The following is a 23,433-nucleotide window of genomic DNA, read 5'->3' as shown; positions in this document are numbered from 1 at the left end:
TTGAATTGGATTTTGAAGGGTAATAACAATAGTTTACAACTACTGAAGGTTTACTGTGGGTCAGAGACCATTCTAAATATTTACATGGATCATTTTATTGAATCTTCAAAACATTCCTGTGAGGTAACATTTTGGTCAGTCTAGAAATATGTAGTCAGTCTGAAGCTGGACAGGGAGAATAGAGAGAAAGGAATGAATGAAAATCTGGAGGCAGGAAAGACATGATGATTTCTGAAGATGGTGATGAGACTTAGCAGCCAGAGTGAAGAGCTTGTCTTAGGCAATAATGGGAAATTATGTTGAACAGAGTTAGTCAGAGTCATCAAGGCACCCTAACAACGATACCAAAAAGAAAAAAGAAAAAGGCTTTATCTAATGGGCAAAATAAAGAGCAGATATAAATAAGTGACTTGGAGAGGGGAGGATACACATGGAATGGGGATTTAGGCACACTGATTTGGTGGCATGCACTATGAAGCTCTAAAGGGCAGTTTGTACTGTGTTCTTCATATTCCCAGGAACCAAAGCTTCTTCCAGCCACTGTTGGTTACCACTAACCACTGTGAGAGTACTGCAGTTTCCTGTAAAGTAGGTGGTTAATAACAGTTTATCAAAGAAATGCATGAATAAAGGATGAATTGGATTGGAGGTCGTTTCTAGGCGGGAAGTGATGAGAGCTGGGACTATGGTTGAGACAGTGGGAATGGAAATAAGGAAACGAATCTTGGGTACAATTTCCAAGAATAAATAATAAGACTTGGGCACATATTGGACATGAACTAAAATTCAGAACCATATTTCAGGTTTATTATGTATAGCAAACAGCAGTGCCAGAGCAGTTGCATTTCACACATTTTTGGTGTTTTCAGCAGAAGTTCTGTATTTGGTATAAATTGAAATGAAGCACATTTCAGCATGATATTGTAAATAATTATTATCACCATTAAAATTTTATCTCTTTACTTTCTACCCCTACTCCCTCAACCCACGTTCTTACCCGTTTTACCATATACCTGGTTTGTTGTCAGTCTCCTACTGAACTCTGGCCAAATAAACCTTCTCATCTTCACACACCAGCCAGTTGCCTCCTCTCACTGTTTTGTTCAAACAGTTGCTTTCTCCCATGAATACCCTTTCTTCTACCAGTTCATTGCCATTGCCAACTGGAATATTAGTCATCCTTCACAACCAAATCACACGCTAGCTTCTCCATGCTGTCTGATCAGCCCAGCTGGAACTGACTTTTCCTTCTGAACTCCCATAGCACTGTACTTCACCATACTGCCTTGTACTGGTCATTTGGTTAACTGGGTATCCCTTGATCAGAATCTTACGTGTATTCCCTACATTGAAACCTGAACCTTTATTGCTGCACTCCTGCCCCTTAGGAGGGAGGGAAGTGAATTGAGTTATGAGACTTGGGACTCCAGCCTCGGGTCCTTGGGAAACCAGTAGGACTGGGAGTCAGAAATCCAGGGCATTGAGCTGGATGGAGAATTGATGCAAAAAGAAAATGTCTCTCAGCAGGCATATTATCTGCAAAAAAGGCAAGCTTAATTTGTAAGCATATCTCCGAACCTGCCATGGAGGATGATTCTAGAATTTCTAGACAACAAGGAACTGATTTGTACAGTGCCCATTAGGGATATAGAAAATGTTATCCATAAGCTGTTATTTTAATGCAGTTTAAAAATATATATTATTTGTTTCCTTGGTGGTTCACTCATAATTGAAGACCCTATTTTGTTCTAGAAAGTCTTATTAGTCCACAGAATCTGTAAAGACTTTGCTCTATGAAGTCTTTTGTAAAACCAGCAGGATTCTACTTGTAGGATTTTCAGAAATCTAATACTGCAGGCTGGAGAGGACTACTATACTAATATTGAGCCAGAACTCTTAAACCTGCCTAAATAGGTATCTATTCCACAGTATGGTTGGTAATTCTTGAGGCTCCCAGAATATGACAGGGGCTCTCGTGGCTGCCTTTGCACATGCTGCTTCCCTTGCCTAATCTACTTTTCTTCTCTTCATTTTTTGGCAAGGTTAACTCATACTTATCCTACACAATTTTGACTCAGATATCATCTCCTCCAAAAAACCTTCCCTGAATGCTCTCATTAGAGCTGCTGCCTGTTCCCACAATAGCATGCGCTTTCATCATAACACTTACTCCAGGTGTGGCAGTTGTCATCTACAGGTCCTTCTCCACGAGCTGTGGGTGACAATCAGCAGCATACTTAGAAGGTCATGAGGACTCAGTAAATGTTTGCTCATTGAATAAATGCAGTTTTAGTATAGGAAATGTAGATGCAAGTCCCTCTGCCTCACAGAGGGAAGTTGCCAGTATTAGAGTTTGAGGGTAATTTTTGAGAACTGCAATCTATGCACTCCTTGTCTTCTCCCAACCTGGCAGTGTAGCTAAACCAACCTGGAAGATAGCAGTTTGCCTATGTGCCTTAAGCAAGTAACAGTTCCTATCCAACCCGGTATTTAAGAATAGTGACTATTTTTACTATGTAGCCCCCAGGGAGAAAAGCAGACTTATAAAACATTTTCATATCTCAGTGAATGTTTATGTTTGAAATTTTGCTGGCAAACCTACTAAACCCACCCCAACAGCCTTTCTGGATTTTTAAAATATCCCACTGGAAAGAGCTTTCTAGATACCAATTTTCATGTATAAACCAAATAATCGATCACATCCGTCTAAATCTCTATAATAATACAGTTTCCCCCCTTTTTTTCTTTTTTGATTTGGCAGGAGCACTACGGGTCTTTATATTTTTCAATTTTAGAAAGTTTTTCAGAAAACAAATGGTAAGTGTGAACCCATGGCTATGTTGAAGCAGCATTTTCTTTCAGTAAAAACAAAATCATGAGCTACACTATAACGAATTGGCTCTAAAATTTTGAAGTAGGTCTTGCTTTAAATTTTTTCCCTTAAGGTTACAGTGTCCGATAATAACTCCTTTTGCTTCAATTACAATAAAAGAGTGAATATGGGTAGGTAAAATGCAAGAACACACACACACACACACACACACACCTACTTTGGGACAGAGTAGGATGTTTACCGTTTATATTAAACCCAATGGATGGAACGGACCAATGATTTGCGGCCGAGCCTGTCAAATATTATAATTCAGAGTTTCATTAGACGTAAAAATAATCGCTGGTAAAAGTTCACCCAAAGTAGCATTTCGCACCTAATTTCGTTTGTATTTTTGTTTTAAAGACCTAAAAAGCCGCGATAACTAAGACATACGTTCAGCCACTGAATTTGCCATCAGTGCGCTGCGCCTCTGGAGCGCCCCTCCTAACCCCCACCCAGGGCGGCTTTGGCCCCCCGGCGTCTCCCCCCCCACCCTCGCGCCGGCAGCTGGCTGGGGTGACAGGTGCCGAGCCCGCCTACCCCGGGCAATAGCACCACCCCGCAATTCTCCCGCCGTTGCCTTTCGCAAAGCCGGCGTGCGGGTGGAGATAGTTTGCCTGCACCTTCGCCTGTCAGAAAACGGCGCTGGGGGGGAGCGAGCGTGAGAAAGTGAGCGCGTGCCCGAGAGGGAGAGGAGGATCGAGGAGCCAGCTCCCGGCGTCCGAGCGCCCAGTCTGCCCCGTCCCGCCCGTCCGCCTCCGGGCCCGCAGAGGGTGGGGGCCGCGAGCAGCGAGGCCGGCGGGCGCCGGGGGTTGGCGGGACGCGCGCTCCGTGCCGGCGCCCGGCCTCGAGCCCGCGCTCCCCCCCCCGCCGCGTGCCCGCGCCGCTGCGCGATGCAGTGTGGGGAATGGCTGGGGTTGGCTGAAGAGCGCACAGTGGAGTTTTAATGTCCGCCATGTTGGCCATGGCGTATTGAAGAGAGCGAGCGAGAGAGGAGCGGAGCGGCACAGCCTCCCACCCTCCCGGCTGGTGTTAGTGCCCGGACGGCGGGCTCTGCGCTCCGCCCCTCAAGTCCCCGGCAGCGGTAGGCTAGTGGGGACCGAACCCCCGGTTCTCCATGATCCCGCTGGCCGGGGCCGTTTCCCCAGAGCGGAGAGGTATCTGCTGCGCCTGAGATGAGTAAACTGTCGTTTCGGGCGCGGGCGCTAGACGCCTCGAAGCCGCTGCCGGTTTTCCGCTGTGAGGATCTGCCCGACCTGCACGAATACGCCTCGATAAACCGGGCCGTGCCGCAGATGCCCACCGGAATGGAGAAGGAAGAGGAGTCGGTACGTGTTAACTCCCCTGTCCGACCCAGCGCCAGGCCCCGCTCCCTCTGCTGCCTGCGGCGGCGGCGGAGCAGCATACCCACACAAAATGGCCGCCATCTTCTCTTCGCCGCCGACTCTCAGTCGCCGGCCGGGCCTTTACCCCGCCTCCCCGGCCTCGACCCCCGGCCGCCGCGGCCCGGCGGGGCCTCCTCTAAGGCCACCCGCCGACCCCGGCCACTTGTACCCGGGTCCCGCGGAGTTCGGGAGCCCGAAAGGCACAAAGGGGTCACGTGACGAAGCTGCCGGCAGCCATTTTGTGGTCTTAGTTCTTGGGTTGGGCCTTGTGCATCCGGAGAGGGGAACGGGCTGGGTGGCGGTGGGGGTGCGGCGAGCCGGGAGCCGCGGAGGACCCGCCTGCAGCCCTCTCCGCAGGCCGCTGGGTGGCGTTCTAGGGCCACCTCGGTCTTCGCGCGCTGCCGGCGCCGGGGAGCGCAGGTTCCGTGCACTGTGGGGGAATTTCACTTCCCGGTGGCCTGGAAAGGTGGCTGGGCTCAGTGGGGCCTGTAATGTTGACAGCACGTCTGTGAGGTTTATATTCCCTTCACCCCCTGCAGTAGAATGTCGAGGGTACGGCGTGTTTGCCCGGATGACTGACTTTCATAGAAGATAAGACTTAATTTCTGTATCCTCTTTCTGGGACTTCTGCATTCATTCCTCCCCAATTCTGATTAATCGGAGGATAATCAACTATCCCAGACTTTTTCTTTGATCTTTGAGACTATGTTGCAGACTTATTTTGGAGTATATAGCTCTTCTAAAGCCTGTAACTCTAGTATTGCCTTTTTTTTTTTTTTAATAAAGTGTAAGTTCGCCTTCTTTCTGGTTTCTCAACATAGGGGAAGAAAAGACCCAATTTAAGAAGATGTTATAGATCTAGATTTCGAAAGAGGGTCCTTCCTTATCGATAACCGAACTAAAGTTAAGTGAGTTCATTTACAGAAGTCTTAACATTGAGGTGTCTAAATCGGGTGGGTTTCAGTATTTAACTGTTCACACTTAGTAGACATTTTATCATAGCTATGGCTTTACCTTGTTGTAGAAATTGGGTTCCGACACAAGGATAATAGAATCTTCCTCTCATTTCCCCCAGATCCTTGACAGTATAACTTGATGACTTCTAATCCTAAGGAATTGCATACCTTGGTTTTCAGGTACAGCCATTTAAACAGGGTGCAGTGTATTGACAGTCAAGGAAATCAAGGAGTCGCTGGATTTGTGTGCTACAATTTTGTTGTGGAAAATTGTACTGTAATACTTCTATTTGGTACTGTAAGAATTTTAAATGTAGAAATTATGTTTTGTAATGTTGATTTTGAAAATAAAGCTGTTTAAACTGTTTGGGTTATTTAACCTTTTCAAGTAAAATAGTTGTGACAGTTGAATGTTACTTTTGAGAGTAGTGTTTTAAATCTAACTTTACAGATAAGCTAAGTGATAAGTGTATGTAGTAGTTGAGATTGTCTAGTGTAGTAACTGACTTTTCAGCACTTATCTATGAGACAGAACCTCTTAATTTATTTTACATGTATCAACTTTAGAGTAGACTGGTGCCATTTGTTTATTTTTTAATAAGTGATTTGTTTTTAAAAATTAAAGTACTTGTGACTGCAGAATCTTGTCTTTTGGTTTTATTTTTGTTTCTGTTTATAAGTTTTACAGATAATATTTAAAGTTGGGGTGCTGGTGTTACACTGCCTTGGAATTTAATTTATAGTTCTTGTTTTGCAGCCAAGGAAGGCGGGGAGAACTTTGATAAAAGCAAGGTGGCACTACAGTACACATTAGACATTTAGTTGAGTCTTGCTTCTGTGAATACTTTGGACAGTCCAAGAGCTACAACCTGAAATCAGAGCTGAGCTCAACTGAAGTATCAATACTTGTTAAATTTTACAGATAGTTTTTGTTCACAGAAATAATTTTGACATTTTATAGTGCAGTGGATATCGTTAGTAACGTGGAATCTCTATTTCTGAGGGACATGAGGGATGTTTTTCCTTCAGACTTCCTTTTCCATCATCTATTTAGAATTTATTTCACTTTACATACAACTGAAACTATGATCAGTGAAGCATAGACCTAAGGAACAGATACTGAATTTAATAGAAGAATGTAAACAGTACCAGGTAAATTGCTGCTGTACAGTCCTGTGGTTCCTGCTGTCAGTAGTAGTTGGCCATATAAATCACTGTTGAAAGTAGCATGTTACACGATACTGAAAATGTAGACTAAGCATAAAGGTAGTTGAATTCTGAGCTAACCTTAGAAAAACAAAACTTTTTGATAATTTGCTGAAGCATGATACACTTCTTAAAAAGATAAATGGTTAAAACAAACTTTTGCCTTTGACTGACACATTATTTATGGTGTCTCTTAGGTCAGAGTGCCCTAGAACCTGAACTGAGGGTCTAGTTTAGGAAAAGTATAATGGTATGTTGATCATGAAAAATGGGGCAGACTTAAATGAGGACTGTTGTGTATACACCACCTGATTAAGAAAGCATTTCATGATCAAAATGTATCTGCAAAGTTGTCATGTAAACTGTATCTGGTAATTGTTACCATATTTTGTTTCTATGGTGAATAACAAATTCTAGGTCTTAAAACTGAGAAAATAAAACTCACTAATGTACTCCCATTTAACCAATTTTAATAATGTAAGCTGAACACATAGACTTAATTAGGCATGCCTCTTAATTTTTAAGAAACAACTTTAAACAGAAATCCTCAGTTGCCTGCCCAAAAATGACTTAACTCAGTTTAAAAAAATTTTTTTTTATTACTGTTGGATTGAAAAATAACTCCAGATTGTAAGACTGAGTTTTAGACATTTAGAGATTAAATGTTTGAATTGATACACTGTAACACATTATAACTTGTTAATCAAAAATAACTTTTTAAGTAGGTTTCATGCCCAGGGTGGAGCCTGACGTGGGGCTTAAACTCCCGACCCTGAGATCAAGACCTGAGCTGATGTCAAGAGTCACCCAGGCACCCCCAGAAGTAATTTTCACATAGGAAATCAATAGACTGTCAGCTCTAAAATGAGATAAATGAGTCCCTTTGGGGGTTAAAAAAGACAAAAGTTTAAGCAAGTTGAAAGGGCAGATGTTGCACCACTATAATAATTGAACATTTTTATTAAGATTATAATTGTAAATTTGAGATCTTAACTTTGAAGTTAGGAATGTTCAAATACTAAGTTCAGTGCCACAGCTTCACCTTTAATTGAAAATGTAGCTTTTACAAGATGTCAGTACTATTGATATGTTTTTATTAAAATTGAGTTATTTTGGTCAAAATTGGAGCTTTAAATTATAATTGTCCCTTATGGATACTTACCCTTTAGGAAAGACATTCTGAAAACGTTGGTTTTAAAGTGATATTAAAGCTCCAACAAATTGGAGCTGCCTGTTTCCAATAGTATAACATTTTCATTGGGGTGTCTAGGGTGTTGTGGCTCCATTAGGAGTGGAGAGTTAACCTTTCTACTCCTATTACCTAGTCTCGTTTGGGTAAGATATGTGATGTAATTGACATATTAATGATACCACACTGATATTACCTTATACAGCCACCTTTGAGACTGTTAGAAGTAGGGTCTAGCCATTACCGTCCAACACCTTGTTTTAGTAGGGTTCTAACCAGACAAAATGGTCTCTTACACCTGCCTTTCTCTCCTCTTAAAACTACCACCTTTCATTTTGGTGCTGTACACAATGTTATTAAACCCAAGTTAAAGACTGTTTATAAAGTGGGCAGGTTTTTTTGTTTTTAGTTAAAGGGAAATTGGAAATACGTACATATCTCTGATATGAGGAAAAATAAGCGCTACATTTTCAAAACTTAAAGTCTAGTTTTCCTATTTTATAAAAAGTTAAATCACTTTAAATGATCAACTTAAAAGTTTGATTTCTCATTTTTTGAAAGAGACAAGAATCTTTTTTTCTCTAAAATTTTATAAACTAAGCTTTTTTAGTCCTTGGGAGCTGTAAAATTAATCTAGAGTTCTCCCTTCTGTCTTGGAAGCAAAGAAAAATATGTGAAATCTCAATTACTCTAGGAGCAAAGTTTAATTTTTTCAAATAGTTTGAATTAGAAACAATTTTTTTGCATTAAGTAGCAAATAGTCTATTTAAAATCAAAGATAATTGAAAAGCAGTAGTAAAATTTAATTTCCACCTTCCCAAGATTTTTTAATTTTTACTTTTTTTTTTTTTAAGTGAGCTGAACACCCAACATGGGGCTTGAAATTATGACCCCAAGATCAAGAGTCATATACTCTACCGACTGAGCCAGCCAGGTGCCACTCCCTACCAAGATACTTTTAAGTAGAAGTTTCTAAGCTGCGGTTCTAAGGATTATGTGGAAATGATCCTGAAAGTAATGAATTCCCACAGTACACATATAAAATTTTGTGATGGTATATTTTTCTAGGAGAAAAGTTCATATTTGTCAACAGTTTCTCAAAGTATTGGTAGTGAGGTGGAGCAGAAAGCTCAAGGTTAAGTGTTACTTCTAGAAATTTCAAATGAAGTTATTTTGGTTTTATCAGGATGACATATAGACTTATTAATAGGAGAAGGATAATTGAAAAAAGCTAATAGGCAACTCAGGAAAAGACTGAGCATTCTTAACTGCAAAAGGAACCTCTTGAAAACTATAATTCCTAGGTGCCTAAAGAGCTCTTCTTTCAGTGTACTATTTGATATTTAAAATTTTGGATTGGTACCATTTGTACTTAGACTTCATTTTCTTATAAAACAATAGTAATGACAGCTGACAGGCTTACATATCTAATCATGTTTTGTGAATGCTTTGTGATCTGTAATGGAGTTTGTGCTGAACTACCATTTCTTTTTCTTAATTAACAGTACTTAATTAAAAATATCATCTAAATGTAGGATAGCTTAAATTTTGTAAACAAGGAATAATAACCTGCGTTTACACATTCATGAATTTGTGGTTAGATTGAATATTAAACCAACACCCCTAAAAACTAGGTTTTAGTTTTATATTTTGCATTCTACATCATGGTATGTGGTGGTAGTAAAGTTAAACAGATGAAAGATATATGTGTGTATGTACATACATAGCTAATGACAAGAATTCTGTTTGTATATATAAAAATGTAGAGTCTGACTATATGATTCAGTTTTCCTGAAAAGTTAGGGGTATTTGTTAACCATCAGTTCGTTAAAACAGTAAGTTTAAAACAGAAGATAGCTTTTTAAAAGGAGCAATAATACCATGGAATGATGGTATAGTTTGTAATTCTGCTTCTTAAGATAACCAACAAGGAAATGAGAATTTTATATTGTAATTTGGGAATAAAATGAGTTGTGAGTTTTTAAGTGCAAAAGTGGTATGAAAATATGAAATAACTTCTAAAGACAGGGACTAGAGTATGTCTTTTACTTTTTAAAGTAAACTTTTGAATCCTTAAGGTGTGGTTTACGTTAGTATTTTATAATACCTTTTCTGTAAGATTATGTCAATTTATTGGGAAATCAATAAAAAATGGTTCAGATGTTTTCAATAAATTGCTAAAACTACTTTCAGTCAGTTACTTGAAGGTAACTGTGTTGTCTTTAGCCCATTTATAAATTGTGGCAAGTCTTTCTTGATCAAGTTTATGTAACTTAAAGCCTGTGATTATAGGTGGTGATTTTGAGCTATTATAGTATTTTTTTAAGTTAGTTTTTTTTTTTAAAGATTTTATTTATTTATTTGACAGAGACACAGCGAGAGAGGGAACACAAGCAGGGGGAGTGGGAGAGGGAGAAGCAGGCTTCCCGCTGGGCAGGGAGCCCGATGTGGGGGCTCAATCCCGCTGGGCAGGGAGCCCGATGTGGGGACCCCGGGATCACGACCTCAGCCGAAGGCAGACGCTTAACGAGTGAGCCACCCAGGCACCCCTCTATTACAGTATTTTGAACATAATGGAGACCCAACTTTGTTCCTTTAAATATATATGAAGTGAATTTCATCCACCAGCCTCTCAGTAGTAGGTGGATAAAAACAAAAACATGTTGTAATTAAATCTACTATGACCCATTATTTGAGTTGTAGCTGTGATGAATGGGGGTATAATCAGTTCTTCAAAAGATAAAACTCTTCCTCAATTATTTGTTGTTACGGAAGTTATCTTTGAAAAGTTTGGTTCTGCTTCAGTTATGCACGGTGGCATAGTTGGCTGAATTTTGCAACATATTATTAAAGCACATCATTTTGTTTGAATTTATTTCAGTATAGCAAGTTCTGGCTGAAGAAATAAGACAATGGCCTTAAAGTGAATCCAGGGGCAAAGATAACGTGAGGTTTAAAGCATCCCATGGATGGGCAGACGGCCTCTCTGCTGTCCTGCCTGCTGCTTCCTTGCAGTGTATTCAGTAAACTTCTAGCTCCTTTGAAAATAAGTAAAGCGTCCCGTGGATGATTTAATACAGTTTCAAATCTTTTTATATATTGGGATGAATTATTTTCATAATTGTGGAATCACAAGTAGCAGTTGTATATTCTCTGAGAAAATGTAGTTTGGCTTTTATGGCCTTTGACAAATCACTTAACCTTACTGAGTGAACTTCAGTCTCTTCTGTGTCTGCGGTCTTCTGACTTACTCTTACGAGGTAGCTCCAAGGAATGAATAAAGTAGGGTAGGTAAAAATGCTGTATAGATGACTTTTGTTATAACCAAATACTAATTGAATGTTTAGAATGGCCTTTTTCTTGATCCTGAAAAATTACTACATTTACACAATCCCTTGTATTTGGGGATTATCTGATATGAACGTGTTAGATGTGTTCTTTTTCTTTTAGAGTTGTATATAGTTGCAAAAAGGGTGTCTTTAAGTTTAGGTAATAATTGGGAAAATCAACCTTAGACTCAAGGCTTCATCCAGGTTCCAACAGTTGAGTGTGTGCATACATGGACACACTCACCCAGGTTTTCTTAACTGCAAAATGAAGCAAGGCTATGAAAATTTCCTATTGTAATGAGTATGTTACCAATAAATTTAAGTCTGTTTCCAGATGAGCTTTATGTGGTTATAGAATAGTCATTCAATCTTGATTTAGTTAATGATTTCATTTGCATATTATATAAGCATAATTTACACAGAAATAAAGGTAGTCTGGGTGCATGGATAATTGGTTTCATTTTAGTCTAGGAAGGCTCACAAGTTCTAAAGGATTTAAAGAATATAAGTGGGTGCTGTAGTCACAATGCTTTTATTGTTATGAGAATTTGAAATTGGAGCTAGAATCTTGTAGTGATGGTTGCAATTATGTGTTTTACCTGTAATGTAATGGAGGGTGAAGGGAAACAAAGTATAAATATGGCTGTTTGGAAGTCTAAAGCAAGAATTTGATCATTATTCTAATAAGTGGAGATATTTGAAGTAAGGTATGTCTGTTGTACAAAGACAGAAAATGGAGATAAATCCATTTTCATTCACTTTTGTAGCAAATATTTGTTGTGCATTTGCTTTGAGGCAAGGACTATTTAGAGGCCCTGTGGATACAACACTGAACAAACAGGTTCCTTTTTTCATGGATCTTATGTTCTGGAATATGGTAGGCTCTATTGGGGCAGGAATTTTTGTCTAACTTCATTTAACTGATGTTTTCAGCACCCAAAATAGTGCCTGGCATGTAGTAAGTGTTTGATTTGTTTAATTGAATGAATTCTAATGGGAAAACACAAAAAAAAGAAGGCAAATGAACGTAAAATATAACTCTTACGTGGCAGTGGAACAAGATAATTTCAGGTGGAAGGAGGAAGATTGAGTTTTCTTTGCATAGATGGTCAAGGAACATTGGATCTGAAACTTGAATGGTGGGAATGAGCCAACCCTGTGAAGAAGATCTGGATGAAGAACATTCCAGGCAGAGAGACCCATAGATGCAGAGAGCCTGAGGTAGGAATTAGAAGGCCAATATGACGAGGGCAATGTGAAAAAAGGGTAGGGTAGTATGAGACTGAGGACCAGGGATAATCAGGAGTCCAAATCTGGTTAGGTATTGTAGGCTACTACAAGAAGTTTGTATTGTTTTAAAATGAAGTAAGCCATTAGAGAATTTCAGGCAAAGGACTGACATGATATGAATTGTGTCTTTTCAAGATTATTCTTGCCACCATGTGGGAGAATGAGCCATATTGGCAAGAATGAGGGTTGATGGTAACTTTGACTAAGGTGGTGGTAGTGGAGATGAAGAGAAATGGATGGATTTGAGGTATATTTTGAAGGTAGAACCAGCAGAACTTGCTGGTGAATCTGAATGTACTAGGGATGGAGAAAAAGAATGAAGGATTAACTCCTGATTTTTACCTGGTGCACCTGGATAGATAGATGATTGGGCCACTTACTGAGATAGGGAAAATTGGAGGAGGGAGGATATTGAAAGAATGGACGTGTTTGGTTTGAGGTGCCTCTTGTCCGTATTTAACTGGATATGTAAGAACATAGTGCAGTAGAACAGTCTGCACTACAATTGTAAAGTTTAGAAGTCATGGGTTGGTACTGTAAACTTGGAAGTCTTCGGGAGATAGATGGTTTTTAAAGCTGTGCCTTGGGGCCCAGCTAGAGGAGTAGCTAATAGAGAAGTAGGAAGAAAACGAGGATCAAAGCGTCTCAAAAAAGAAGGACATTGGTTAACTATGTCCACTGAGAAGATGAGTAAGGGGAGGGTGATTGTTTGATTAGATGTGTGCCATTGGCCTATTTTGGTGGAGTAATGGGAAGGAAAGCCCAGTGAGAATAGAAGAAATAATGAAAGATAAATAAAGGAATCATAGCAAGTATAGACGACTCTTTGCAATAGTTCTGCTATGAAAAGAAGCAGAAAAAATAAGACAGTGGCTGGAGTGGGCTAGGGGATCAACAAATGATTTCTTTTAAAAAATGAGTCACAATAGGGTGCCTGGGTGGCTCAGTCTGTTTAGTGTTCAACTCATGATTTTTGCTCAGGTCGTGATCTTGGGATTGTGAAATCGAACCCCATGTCGCGCTCCAGGCTCCAGAGTCTACTTGAGATTCTCTCTCTCCTCCCTCAGCCCCTCCCTGTGTGTGCTCATGCATTCTCCCTCTCTTTCTCTCTGAAATAAATTAATTTTTAAAAAATGAGTCACAAATTTCCAGCAGACACAAAGGGAGGATAGGACAGAAACAAGGGAAGCAGAGCTAGCCTTCGGTTTCCCCGTCTCTACCTAGAGAGTTTCCAGGCTGAAAGCATAGGTAGGGGAGATCCCAAATAGAACCTGACAGCCTCCTTGAGTTGAAAGAGAGAAAATTCAGAGTTTGGAGAAGCTGAAGTGACTTCAGGACAGGCTATCAGACATGCACAGAGCATGTCTCCTTGAGTGTAGCTAAAAACTGATCATAGCCTATCTGTGAGGAAACTAAAGAGGCTGAAGGAAAAGCAGTTGGAAAGAACTAGGAGGGACAGTTCTGGGAGCTCCCATAGGGCTAGGAAAATGTTACGTCTTCACTAGCCAGAGCAGAAAGATATCCTAATACACAGGATGTCAGATAAAAGTTCTCAAAAGAGTTACTTCCTTAGTAGTAGGCCCCAATTAGCTTTTTTTTTTTTTTTTAAGATTTTATTTATTTATTTGACAGAGAGAGAACAAGTAGGCAGAGAGGCAGGCAGAGGGAACGGGAGAAGCAGACTCCCCGCTGAGCAGGGAGCCCGATGCGGGGCTCGATTCCAGGACCCTGGGATCATGACCTGAGCCGAAGGCAGCAGCTTAACCAACTGAGCCACCCAGGTGCCCTGGGCCCCAATTAGCTTTAAAGACTGTTCTGGATACAGCCTAACAAAGATTAAACACTGTTCTCAAAAGGATCAAACTAATTTCAAGCAACTTCACTGTGTACCAGAAAAAGCCCAGAAATGTTCAAAGGAATACTAAAAGGTCCTACAACATAGAACTTAGTTTTTGGCATCCAATAAAAAGTTACCAGGCAGGGCGCCTGGGTGGCTCAGTCATTAAGCGTCTGCCCTCGGCTCAGGTCCTGATCCCGGGGTCCTGGGATCGAGTCCCACATCAGGCTCCTTGCTCAGCGGGAAGCCTGCTACTCCCTCTCCCACTCCCCCTGCTTGTGTTCCTGCTCTCACTATCTCTCTCTCTGTGTCAAATAAATAAATAAAATCTTTACCAAAAAAAAAAAAAAAAGTTACCAGGCATGCAAAGAAGCTGGAAAATACAACCAACAACTAAGGAAAAAAAGTAATCAACAGAAAAAGAAATAACCCAGGTAATAGAATTAGTAGACAAAAATGTTAAAATAGTTTAGACTTAGTGTAATAGTTGGAATGATGTTGTCAAAAAAGATAAAATAATCCTATCCCCTCCTCTCCTTGGCACTTTGTTTTTTAAAACTATTTCCTTCAAACTGTCTGTCCTGGATTAATTTCACAGTGGGGATTGGTCATTAATTAGAGCAGAAATACTTCTTCCTCTTTAAAAGTAAGAAGAAGGCAGGTATGTGAGGGGAAAATGCAGTTATGTTGTTAGAATTGGCAGTGGGAGAATGAGGTAATTCATCCTATGATTCTATTTTCTCTGTGAAGTATGAGGTGAGATCATCACCTCACAGTGAGGGGGGTACCTTAAGAGAGATGAAGGTATGTGTGGGAAAGCTAACTTATTAGAGAAATGTGGTATGATTGAAGGACTAGCTGAGGGCTCAATATTTGTGATCATTTAAAGTGAGACCAGTCAGCTCACTTGAGCAGTTGAATGCAAGCCTTAAACTTGAGTTCAGGCACCAAGTAGGTATACAATAGGGGTTTTTTTAGGGTGAAGATTTGCCCAGCATGTACAAAGGAAGAAGAGAGGGATGAGAGGTAGATTATCATGATAGACCATGGAATCTAAACTGGGTGGGCAGGGAAAGAAGACATCAGGGAGCTGATAAATAGTGGGAGAGTGGTAGGAGTCATTGAAATAAAAGGCTCTGTGGGAGGGAAGTGCTAGAATAGGTGAAACTAAGTCAGGAGAGGGTGGTGGTTAAAAAGTGAGATGCTTGATATTTAGATGTCAGGGGTGGCACAATTACCAGTGAAGGCAAGAGCTAGAGTATAATCACAAGAGTGGTGGCCAAGGTGGAATAGAGGAAAAGATCAATGTGGGTGAGGTCATGATGGCAGAAGTGTATTAGTCAAGAAGACTGGGAGCTCTGGGACTTGACCAAGAGAGTGTGTATGTCAGCTTTGGGAAGAGTGATGGTATGAATTTCTGAGGGGTTATGATTTTTGAAAGGACAGCAAAGAAGAAATGGTATGGGATTGGCAGTGTGAAGCAAGGAAGATGAATAGTTAACCCACCTATAAGGATGTGAGACATGGGAAAATAAACGGCTTCTGCTTTTGAGGGCTACAGGGAGTACGATTTCTGGAAGACACTGCCAGGCTTCAGTTAGGGAAGGAAGTTGAGGGAACAGTGAAAGAAGTTGAGACTTGTATGAAGAGTTTACTGATAAATCTCTAGAGAACAGAGCAGAAGAATTTGGGAAGGCAGAGAAGGGCAGAAGATTGGGTCACATTAGGTGATACTGAAGTCAGAGCCAGGGAGTTGGATTCTGTTGGTAAAGAGAGGTTTATCCAGCTAACCTCAGATGCACAAACAGTTCAAGATACTTTCCTAGTTAATAATCTGAATTTGAACTCCTATGGAGCCATTCCTGCAGCTAGATATGGTGTGATAGCCTGGAGGAAGGGCATCCCCACTAGGTAGAAACTGGCTGCTTGATGAACTCCAAGGAGTCCATCTATCACTCCTTCTGGAGTTACATACAGGCATACTTCAGAGATATTGTAGGTTCAGTTCCAGACCATTGCATAAATATGGCAATAAGGTGAGTCCAATGAATTTTTTGGTTTCCCAGTGCGTTTAAAAGTTACGTTTGCACTATACTGGAGTCTATTAAGTGTGCAATAACATTATGTCCAAAAGAAAGTACATACCTTAATTAAAAATACTTTATTGCTGGGGCACTTGTGTGGCTCACTTGGTTACACATCCAACTCTTAATCTCAGCCTCAGGTCTTGATCTCAGGGCCATGAGTTTAAGCCCCCCCAAAATACTTTATTGCTGAAAAATGTTAACCATCATTCGAGCTTTCAATGAGTCGTAATCACTGATCACAGATCACCATAACAAATATAACAATGAAAAATTTGAAATATTGTGAGATTTACCAAAATGTGACACAAAGACCCGAAATAGGCAAATGCAGTTGGAAAAATGAGGCCTATACACTTGATCTATTCAGGGTTGCCACGAACCTTCAATTTGTAAAAACTGTGAAGCTCAATGAAAGGAGGTATGCCTGTAAATATCTTTACAATGAAGCCTTTTGGTACAGTATGCTTATTTTAGGATCTAGTAGGTGGACCTTGGGGTTGTTATTGAGCATCTGAGAACTTTCCTTTCTCTACAGTGGTTCTCCACAGGGACTGTAGTATTCTCTCATCCCCAGGACATTCTGGAAAATGGTGGGGCTGCTTTTGATTATCACAATTTTGGAGAGATGCTTTTGGGGTCAAGAACAGTGTGAGTTCACTTTGCAAAGGGTAGTCCTGCAACACAAAGAATTGCCCTTATAACTTTCGCTATCCCCAGAACATCCTAACAGGTTAAATTTCCATTTGTAAATTATCTGAGCCTAAGACCTAATTCCATTTTACATGTAAAGTGTTTTTTTGTACAGTTTTTACATATACTAACATTTCTAGTTGCTATTAGTATATAAAGTAATATATATAAAGTAGGGAAATGTTATACTGTATTTCATTTAGAACTTTGTAGGGGTTGTTACCATTTTGGAAATAACTTCATCAACATCATTTGTGGGATTTGAGTCAACAGACCTAAAGCATAAAGTCTATTCTTTTTTAAGTGTTACATTCACAGTGATTCTTTGCAGACATGTAGCATCTGTGATGGCTTCGTTTTGTCTTCCTAGGTACATAACCCAAGCATTTACATGTTGCAGTACATATTTTATTATAAATTACTTTCCTTTTATTTCTCCTTTGTTTTGCAGTTACCTTCTTGGATTGAATATTTTAAAAATGCGTAAAGTAGAATAGTGAAAGAATTTGAAAAGAAGGAGCATTGGGTCTGATTGATAGGGTTGAAAATATCTACTCAACTGGGCTCAAAACATGAGCTATGGAATTAGGTTTTAGTTAAAGTTCTGGTTGTGCAATTAACCCCAAGTGTGGTCTAATTGAGATCCTATGTAAAGTATAGCATGGTGGCTTACATATAATAAGTGCTCAGATCTTTTTAACTTACTATTTTAGTTTCACTTTTAGTCCTTGAAGGATAGAAATGTGTTTTTTAGGTTGTTTTTTAAAATTTCAAGAAATTTCCATTATAACAAATGATTTTTGTTATGGAGTGTTTTGATAGTGAGTGAGTACCGATTTTGATACACCTATAGTTGTGTTTATGATAGAATGTGAAATACTAAGCAAGGTATCAAAGAACATGGCCTTTAGCAGACAAGTATGTCAACTAAATGGATTGTCTTCTCAACTTAAACACATGATTGGTTTCCTAGTGGATGCTAAAATGTATAAAATGTGTTTTGAAGAATTCATCAGGTGAAAAAAAAAGTTTTCTGCACTTTTTAACAGGTTCTGTACGCTTCAGTGATTTTTAGTTTTTAAGGCTGTCCTTCACACAAATCTACACATTTGAATCTTAGAATTCCTGTTAAAAGGTTAGGATGCCCTCTTATTCTGAAAGATTTATAATTGCTTCTTTTTTTTTTTTTTTTTAAGATTTTATTTATTTGACAGAGAGGGACACAGTGAGAGAGGGAACATAAGCAGGGGGAGTGGGAGAGGGAGAAGCAGGCTTCCCACTGAGCAGGGAGCCCGATGCGGGGCTCGATCCCAGGACCCTGGGATCATGACCTGAACTGAAGGCAGACGTTTAACGACTGAGCCACCCGGGCACCCCTATAATTGCTTCTTAATTAGTCTCCCTGCTCTGGTTTTCAAATTTATAACCCCCTTTCAAAGTTGTCAGGGTGATCTTTTTAAAATTTGAATTTGGTTGTTGCTTTGATATCTAAAATCCATAAATTGTTCCTTTTTCTGATAGAATAAAATGCAAAAACTCCTTAATGGGGTTTCCTGGGCCCTGATGATCTTGACCTCTACTTCCAGTCTTTTCCTTTTCCCCTGCTTAAATTCTGTATTAATTATTGCTGCATAATAAATCACCCCTAAACTTAGCAGCTTAAAACAACAAACACCTGGGGCACCTGGGTGGCTCAGTCATTAAGCGTCTGCCTTCGGCTCTGGTCATGATCCCAGGGACCTGGGATCGAGCCCCGTATCGGGCTCCCTGCTCAGCGGGAAGCCTGCTTCTCCCTCTCCCACTCCCCCTGCTCGTGTTTCCTCTCTCGCTGTCTCTCTCTCTCTCTCTCTCTCTCTGTCAAATAAATAAATAAAATCTTTAAACAACAACAACAAACACTTATTATCTCACACAGTTTCTGAGGGCTAGGCATCTGGGAGCAGCTTCTCTGAACCATCCTGGCCTAGAGTCATAAGGTCCCAGTAAAGCTCTTGGGTAGGACTGCAGTCTTCTAAAGGCTTGACTGAGTCTAGAGAATTTCACTTCCAAGCTCCGTCACATAGTTGTTAGCGAGCCTCAGTTCATCACTGACTGGAGGCCTCTGTTCATGAACTTCTCCGTTACTGTCTCATTGTCATCACAGTATAGCAGCAGGCTTACCCCAAAGGCAGGACCCAAGAAAAGAGCACAAATGAGAAAGCATGAGAGACAGAAACAGTGGTCTTTTATGATTTAAATTTGGAAGTTATGTATGGTCACCTCTGTCATACGCTATTTATTGGTCATACAAACCAAGTCTGGTAAATGTAGGAGCGACCACACGAGGCTGTGAATGCTGGAAGATGGGGATCATTGGAGGCTGGCTACCACAGTAGCCACATGCAGAATACTCTCTCTTTCAAAGCCCCCACAAGTCTCATCCCATTTTAGTATCCAGCTCATATCCCAGAATCTCATACAAATTGGTTTCAGATATATTGATGCTGCTCAGATGTAGTTCCTTAGGTACAGCTTCTCAAATTTCTCTCAACCTGTTAAGCTAAAGAGAAATATCTGCCCCCTCCCTCACATACCCAATATACTATACTGGGTAAGCCTTAGGATAATCCTATAAAGCAGTCCCCATTCAAAGCAGGAGGCAGAAGGTAGGGGATGGTAGACACAAGAGGGTTCCCGGTCCAAAGCATTTTTGAAATCCAGTCACACAAATTATGGTAGTTTCTCGGTTGGATGTCAGTTCCTGAGGATAATTCACGTAAGACTCTCAGCTTTGCCCTTTGGGCATTTGGCTCTGCCCTCTTCTCATCCTTTGTTTTTCATGAAAGGTAGAATGTGTTTGTTACTGAGTTTTCTTAGCTGGCTTCCTGCCAACAGTTTGGGACTCTGAAGACCTTGTTTCATTTTGTATTGTCTCTCGTCGCTTGTTCAAGCTGCCTGTGTTTCAGAATATGTAATTCTTTTAAAAATGTTGTGGGTCTTCTATGTATTTTATTGAGGTCTATTTCATTAGTTGAACACCACAGCCATACATGTCTAAGAGAAGCCTTTTACTACCCTGAGCTGCTGCTGAGAGACCACACCCTTAAGCCGCCTAAAAAGGCGTTATTGTTTGAGAGAATCTGAGTTCTCTTTACCAGGCCTTTTATCTGGAACAGTCTTTGATCTGTCTGAGGTTTTAACAAAAGATTTTATAGTCACTCCCTCCATTTAGTTTTAGACCATGTTTTCCTGTTAGTGCCCTGGATTTGATCTTGGCTCAGAGTACATTTCTAAATTTCAGTGTTTGCATCCTGGAGAAACTGCACAATTTCAAAACCATCAAGTCCTGGCTCTTCTTTAACAGTTCTTCATTTAGTTTATTTTTTGTCATTTTTTTCCTGTATAAAGCAGAAAAACAAGTTAGCACTTTCAGCTCTCAGTTTAAAATCTCCTTAGCTAAATCACCCAGTTTATTAGGTAAATTTTCTACTTTTTATGTAACTAAAGATAATAGTGTTAATAAATTTTCTGCCCCTTCCTCTAACATCTGCCTCACTATTCTGCCCTCATCTGCAGCCTTAAGAAACACCATGAAGCTTTTATTAACAGTTTCTTCACTAATACTGTCTTCAGAGGCCATGGTCTAGTTCCAAAGCCATTCCAATATTTTAGGTTTTTGTTATACAGTGAGGACTCAGTACCAACATAGGTGTATCTATGATTGCATAACTACTTATCCAAACCCTAGCAGCTTAAAACAAATAATCTGACCTATCTTTTCTCAGGATCAGGAATCTAGGAGTAGCTTTTTTAGGTGATTGTGGCTTGGTATCTGTAGAAAGCTGTTCAGGGTTGCAGTCATCTCAACTGGAAGGTCTGCTTCCAGGCTCACTTATGTTGGCTGGAGTCTTCTGTTCCTCATCACATGGGCCTCTCCATTTACTACCTGTTTGTCCTCAGTCTTGACATGGGGCTTCCCCAGAGCAAATGATGCAATATTTCTATGAGTGTCCTCATGTCAGGAGAGTGCCTAAAACAAGCTGCAGTCTTGTATAACCTAATCTTGGAAATGATCCACCATCATCTCTGCTGTAGGCTACCAGACACACTGTGCTCAACAAACTGAACTACTTATTGTACTTAATATTCTCTTAGTTGCTCAGTTCTACCTTTGCTTACGCTGTCCCTCTTTTCTTTCCATGGGTTCACTCAACAAACTCTTATTTGCTATCAACTTTGATGAAGCCTTTCTTGACATACCTTCCCAAGCCCTGTCATATAAAACCTGAACTTGTAGAAAATAAATTCACTTCTTTGATTATTTCTTACGCTGAAAGCCCTTTGAAAGCAGAAACATAGTTGTATCTTAAACACTTAATATTGTTCTGGCACAAATGTTTCTTAATGTTTAAGTGTTCTGAGAAAATCTAGGTATTTCACAATTTTTTTGTGTTCCAAAATGGTAATCAGATACCTATTTTAACTGTCTTTGAGCTTTTGGAGTGAGGCTAATGAAGTAGGGTTTAAGCTATAATTTTTGTGTATTTTTGTAAGATTAGGAAGGACATGAGACATTCTAATAATTATACCAAAAGTTTAAGCCAGAGCAAATGTCATGACCTTTCCAAAAATATATTTTGTGAAACACTGTGCTAAAAGTATTTACTTTATATTGTGTTCATTTATCAACTATTTGTAAACTTACAAAGTATAATGATAAATATCATGGGCTCTATAGTCATGTCTTTTCCTTCAAGGGGCTTATAATTCATATGGTAAATAAACTATGAGGCAGTCTTTTTAATTCCTTGTTGTAAAGATCAGAAATATCTATTTTTACTTTGGGTAGTTTATCACTCAGAATCTAATAAAACTGTGGAAACCAACTTCTAACATTAAGTTCCTGAAAAGTTATTTTCCCCCCATTTGAAGTAAATATAAGTAAAATCATGTAAGATCAAAATCAGTCATTTTACTCTAATTTAGTGTTTACATTGAAATGCCTTTTCTCTGATCTGAAAGTGTTTTGTAAACCAAGGTTTTGGTTGCAAATACCACTTTATTACCTTCTTTAAAGTTTCCTTTTTCTCTACTGTAGTGACATCTTGAACTATATATGAGAATTCTGTATGAATTTTTGCCCTTGGTGAATTTTTCCTTTGCAATGCAATTCCAATAAAATAAGAGCAGTCTTTTTTTTTTTTTTTTTTTGGTATATTGGTAAATATCATAGAATCAACTCCACAAAAATATGTTCTTTTGTCTTGAGTTTTTCTGTGCACTATCTAAAAACATCTATTGAATTGTATTTTGTTGTTGTTGTTACAACTTTTGTGTTGTGATTTTATAGAATACAGTTTAGAAATTCCTCCTAACTTCTGCAGTGATGAAACATTTTCTTGGTTTTTTTTGAAGATGGGACAGAGTAAAGAAATGTTTGGTAGGATTAACATTCTACCCTGGTCTTTATATTTTTAGGATTGGGTTTTTTCATATAAAATTTCTCAGTTGAACCTCGGTTCTTGTTCGTATCTAGAAGTATTAGGAAGGATTCCTAATGCTTTGTATCACTAGGAAGAAACCAATTAAATAACTATAATGTCCCTTTATTTCTGCCCAGCTACCTTAAGTCCTTCCTGGAATAAATCTTAAGTTTGAATATAAAGCATCTGTAATTTCTAAGATTTAGATCTAGAAAATTTTCACTAAATAGCCTGCCTTATCATTTGGGAAATAATGGAATATAATCTAGTGTTTACTATATGAAGTGGCATGAAACAAGATGACCACTCATTCCTAGTATATGTGCATCTTCTAAACATACTGCTGGGGCCTGTTAGAGAGGCATCCTTATGATATAAATATGTTATGCTACCCATAACATCTTGGTGTTATGCTGTCTTTTCACTCAGTTTAATGCATTCAGATTCACTATGAATTACAGTGGAGAAGTTAGAGAATCGGGATGAAAGTTCAGATAGGCTAGCAAGAGCATAAAATACCCTGAATAAAATTCTTAAGTTGTTCGTATGTTACCGTCTCCATTGCTACTTTCCTAATTCAAAGTACTGTCATCTCTTGCTAGATTTGAGTACCTTCCTAACAAGTCTTCCCAAGACTGCAATTACTGCCTTCCCCAGTATTAACAAAACCAATGGTCCTTTGCAAACTGAAATCTCGTTGTGTCACTTCCTGCTGAAAACCTATAAAGAGCTCCCATTGCTCTTAGAGTGGCATATATATTAGGCCTTATGTAATCTGGCCCCTACCTCCTTTTAGTTCCTCCAAAGCCTTCCAGGTCCCACCATCCACAGGATAATTTCTCATTTTTTGCCATGTACTGATGAATTATTTCTCTACGGGTTGGTTTAGTAATCTCCCACAGATCCCTCAGATCACAGCTCCAGGTCACTTCTTTAGTTATCTACCCATTAAGATATAGGTCTGTTACATGCTCCCATAACATATCTTTTTTAGCAATTACTGTTATAAACTTCCATTTCATTTATGTGATTATTTGATTAATCTTTACCATATGACTCTTAGCTCCAAGTATTTTTAGCATTGGAGCTTAATGCCTTCAATATTTGTTGAATGAAAGGCTGGAGTGGCC

At 39.5% G+C, this 23,433-nt stretch overlaps 1 protein-coding gene across 5 annotated transcripts in view; it reads left to right on the top strand.

Annotated features, from left to right (window-relative positions):
• Positions 1–23,433, top strand: part of EPC1 (enhancer of polycomb 1) — a 94,362-nt gene that overhangs the window by 22,172 nt on the left and 48,757 nt on the right. Inside the window, exon 1 of one of the 5 annotated variants that reach the window (XM_078075345.1) lies at positions 3,471–4,200. The exons of 1 other annotated variant lie outside the window; for it this stretch is intronic. In XM_078075345.1, the coding sequence (XP_077931471.1) occupies positions 4,048–4,200 (153 nt within the window). In that variant the 5' untranslated portion in view covers positions 3,471–4,047. Of the gene's footprint in view, positions 1–3,470; positions 4,201–23,433 lie in introns of those variants that run through there. 3 more of the 5 variants (XM_036099597.2, XM_078075347.1, XM_078075348.1) reach the window with 3 other exon arrangements.

The sequence above is a fragment of the Halichoerus grypus genome, chromosome 6 (genome assembly GCF_964656455.1).
Source record: "Halichoerus grypus chromosome 6, mHalGry1.hap1.1, whole genome shotgun sequence".
Classification (NCBI taxonomy): Eukaryota; Metazoa; Chordata; class Mammalia; order Carnivora; family Phocidae; genus Halichoerus; species Halichoerus grypus.
This window is presented reverse-complemented; position numbering and strand designations above follow the sequence as displayed.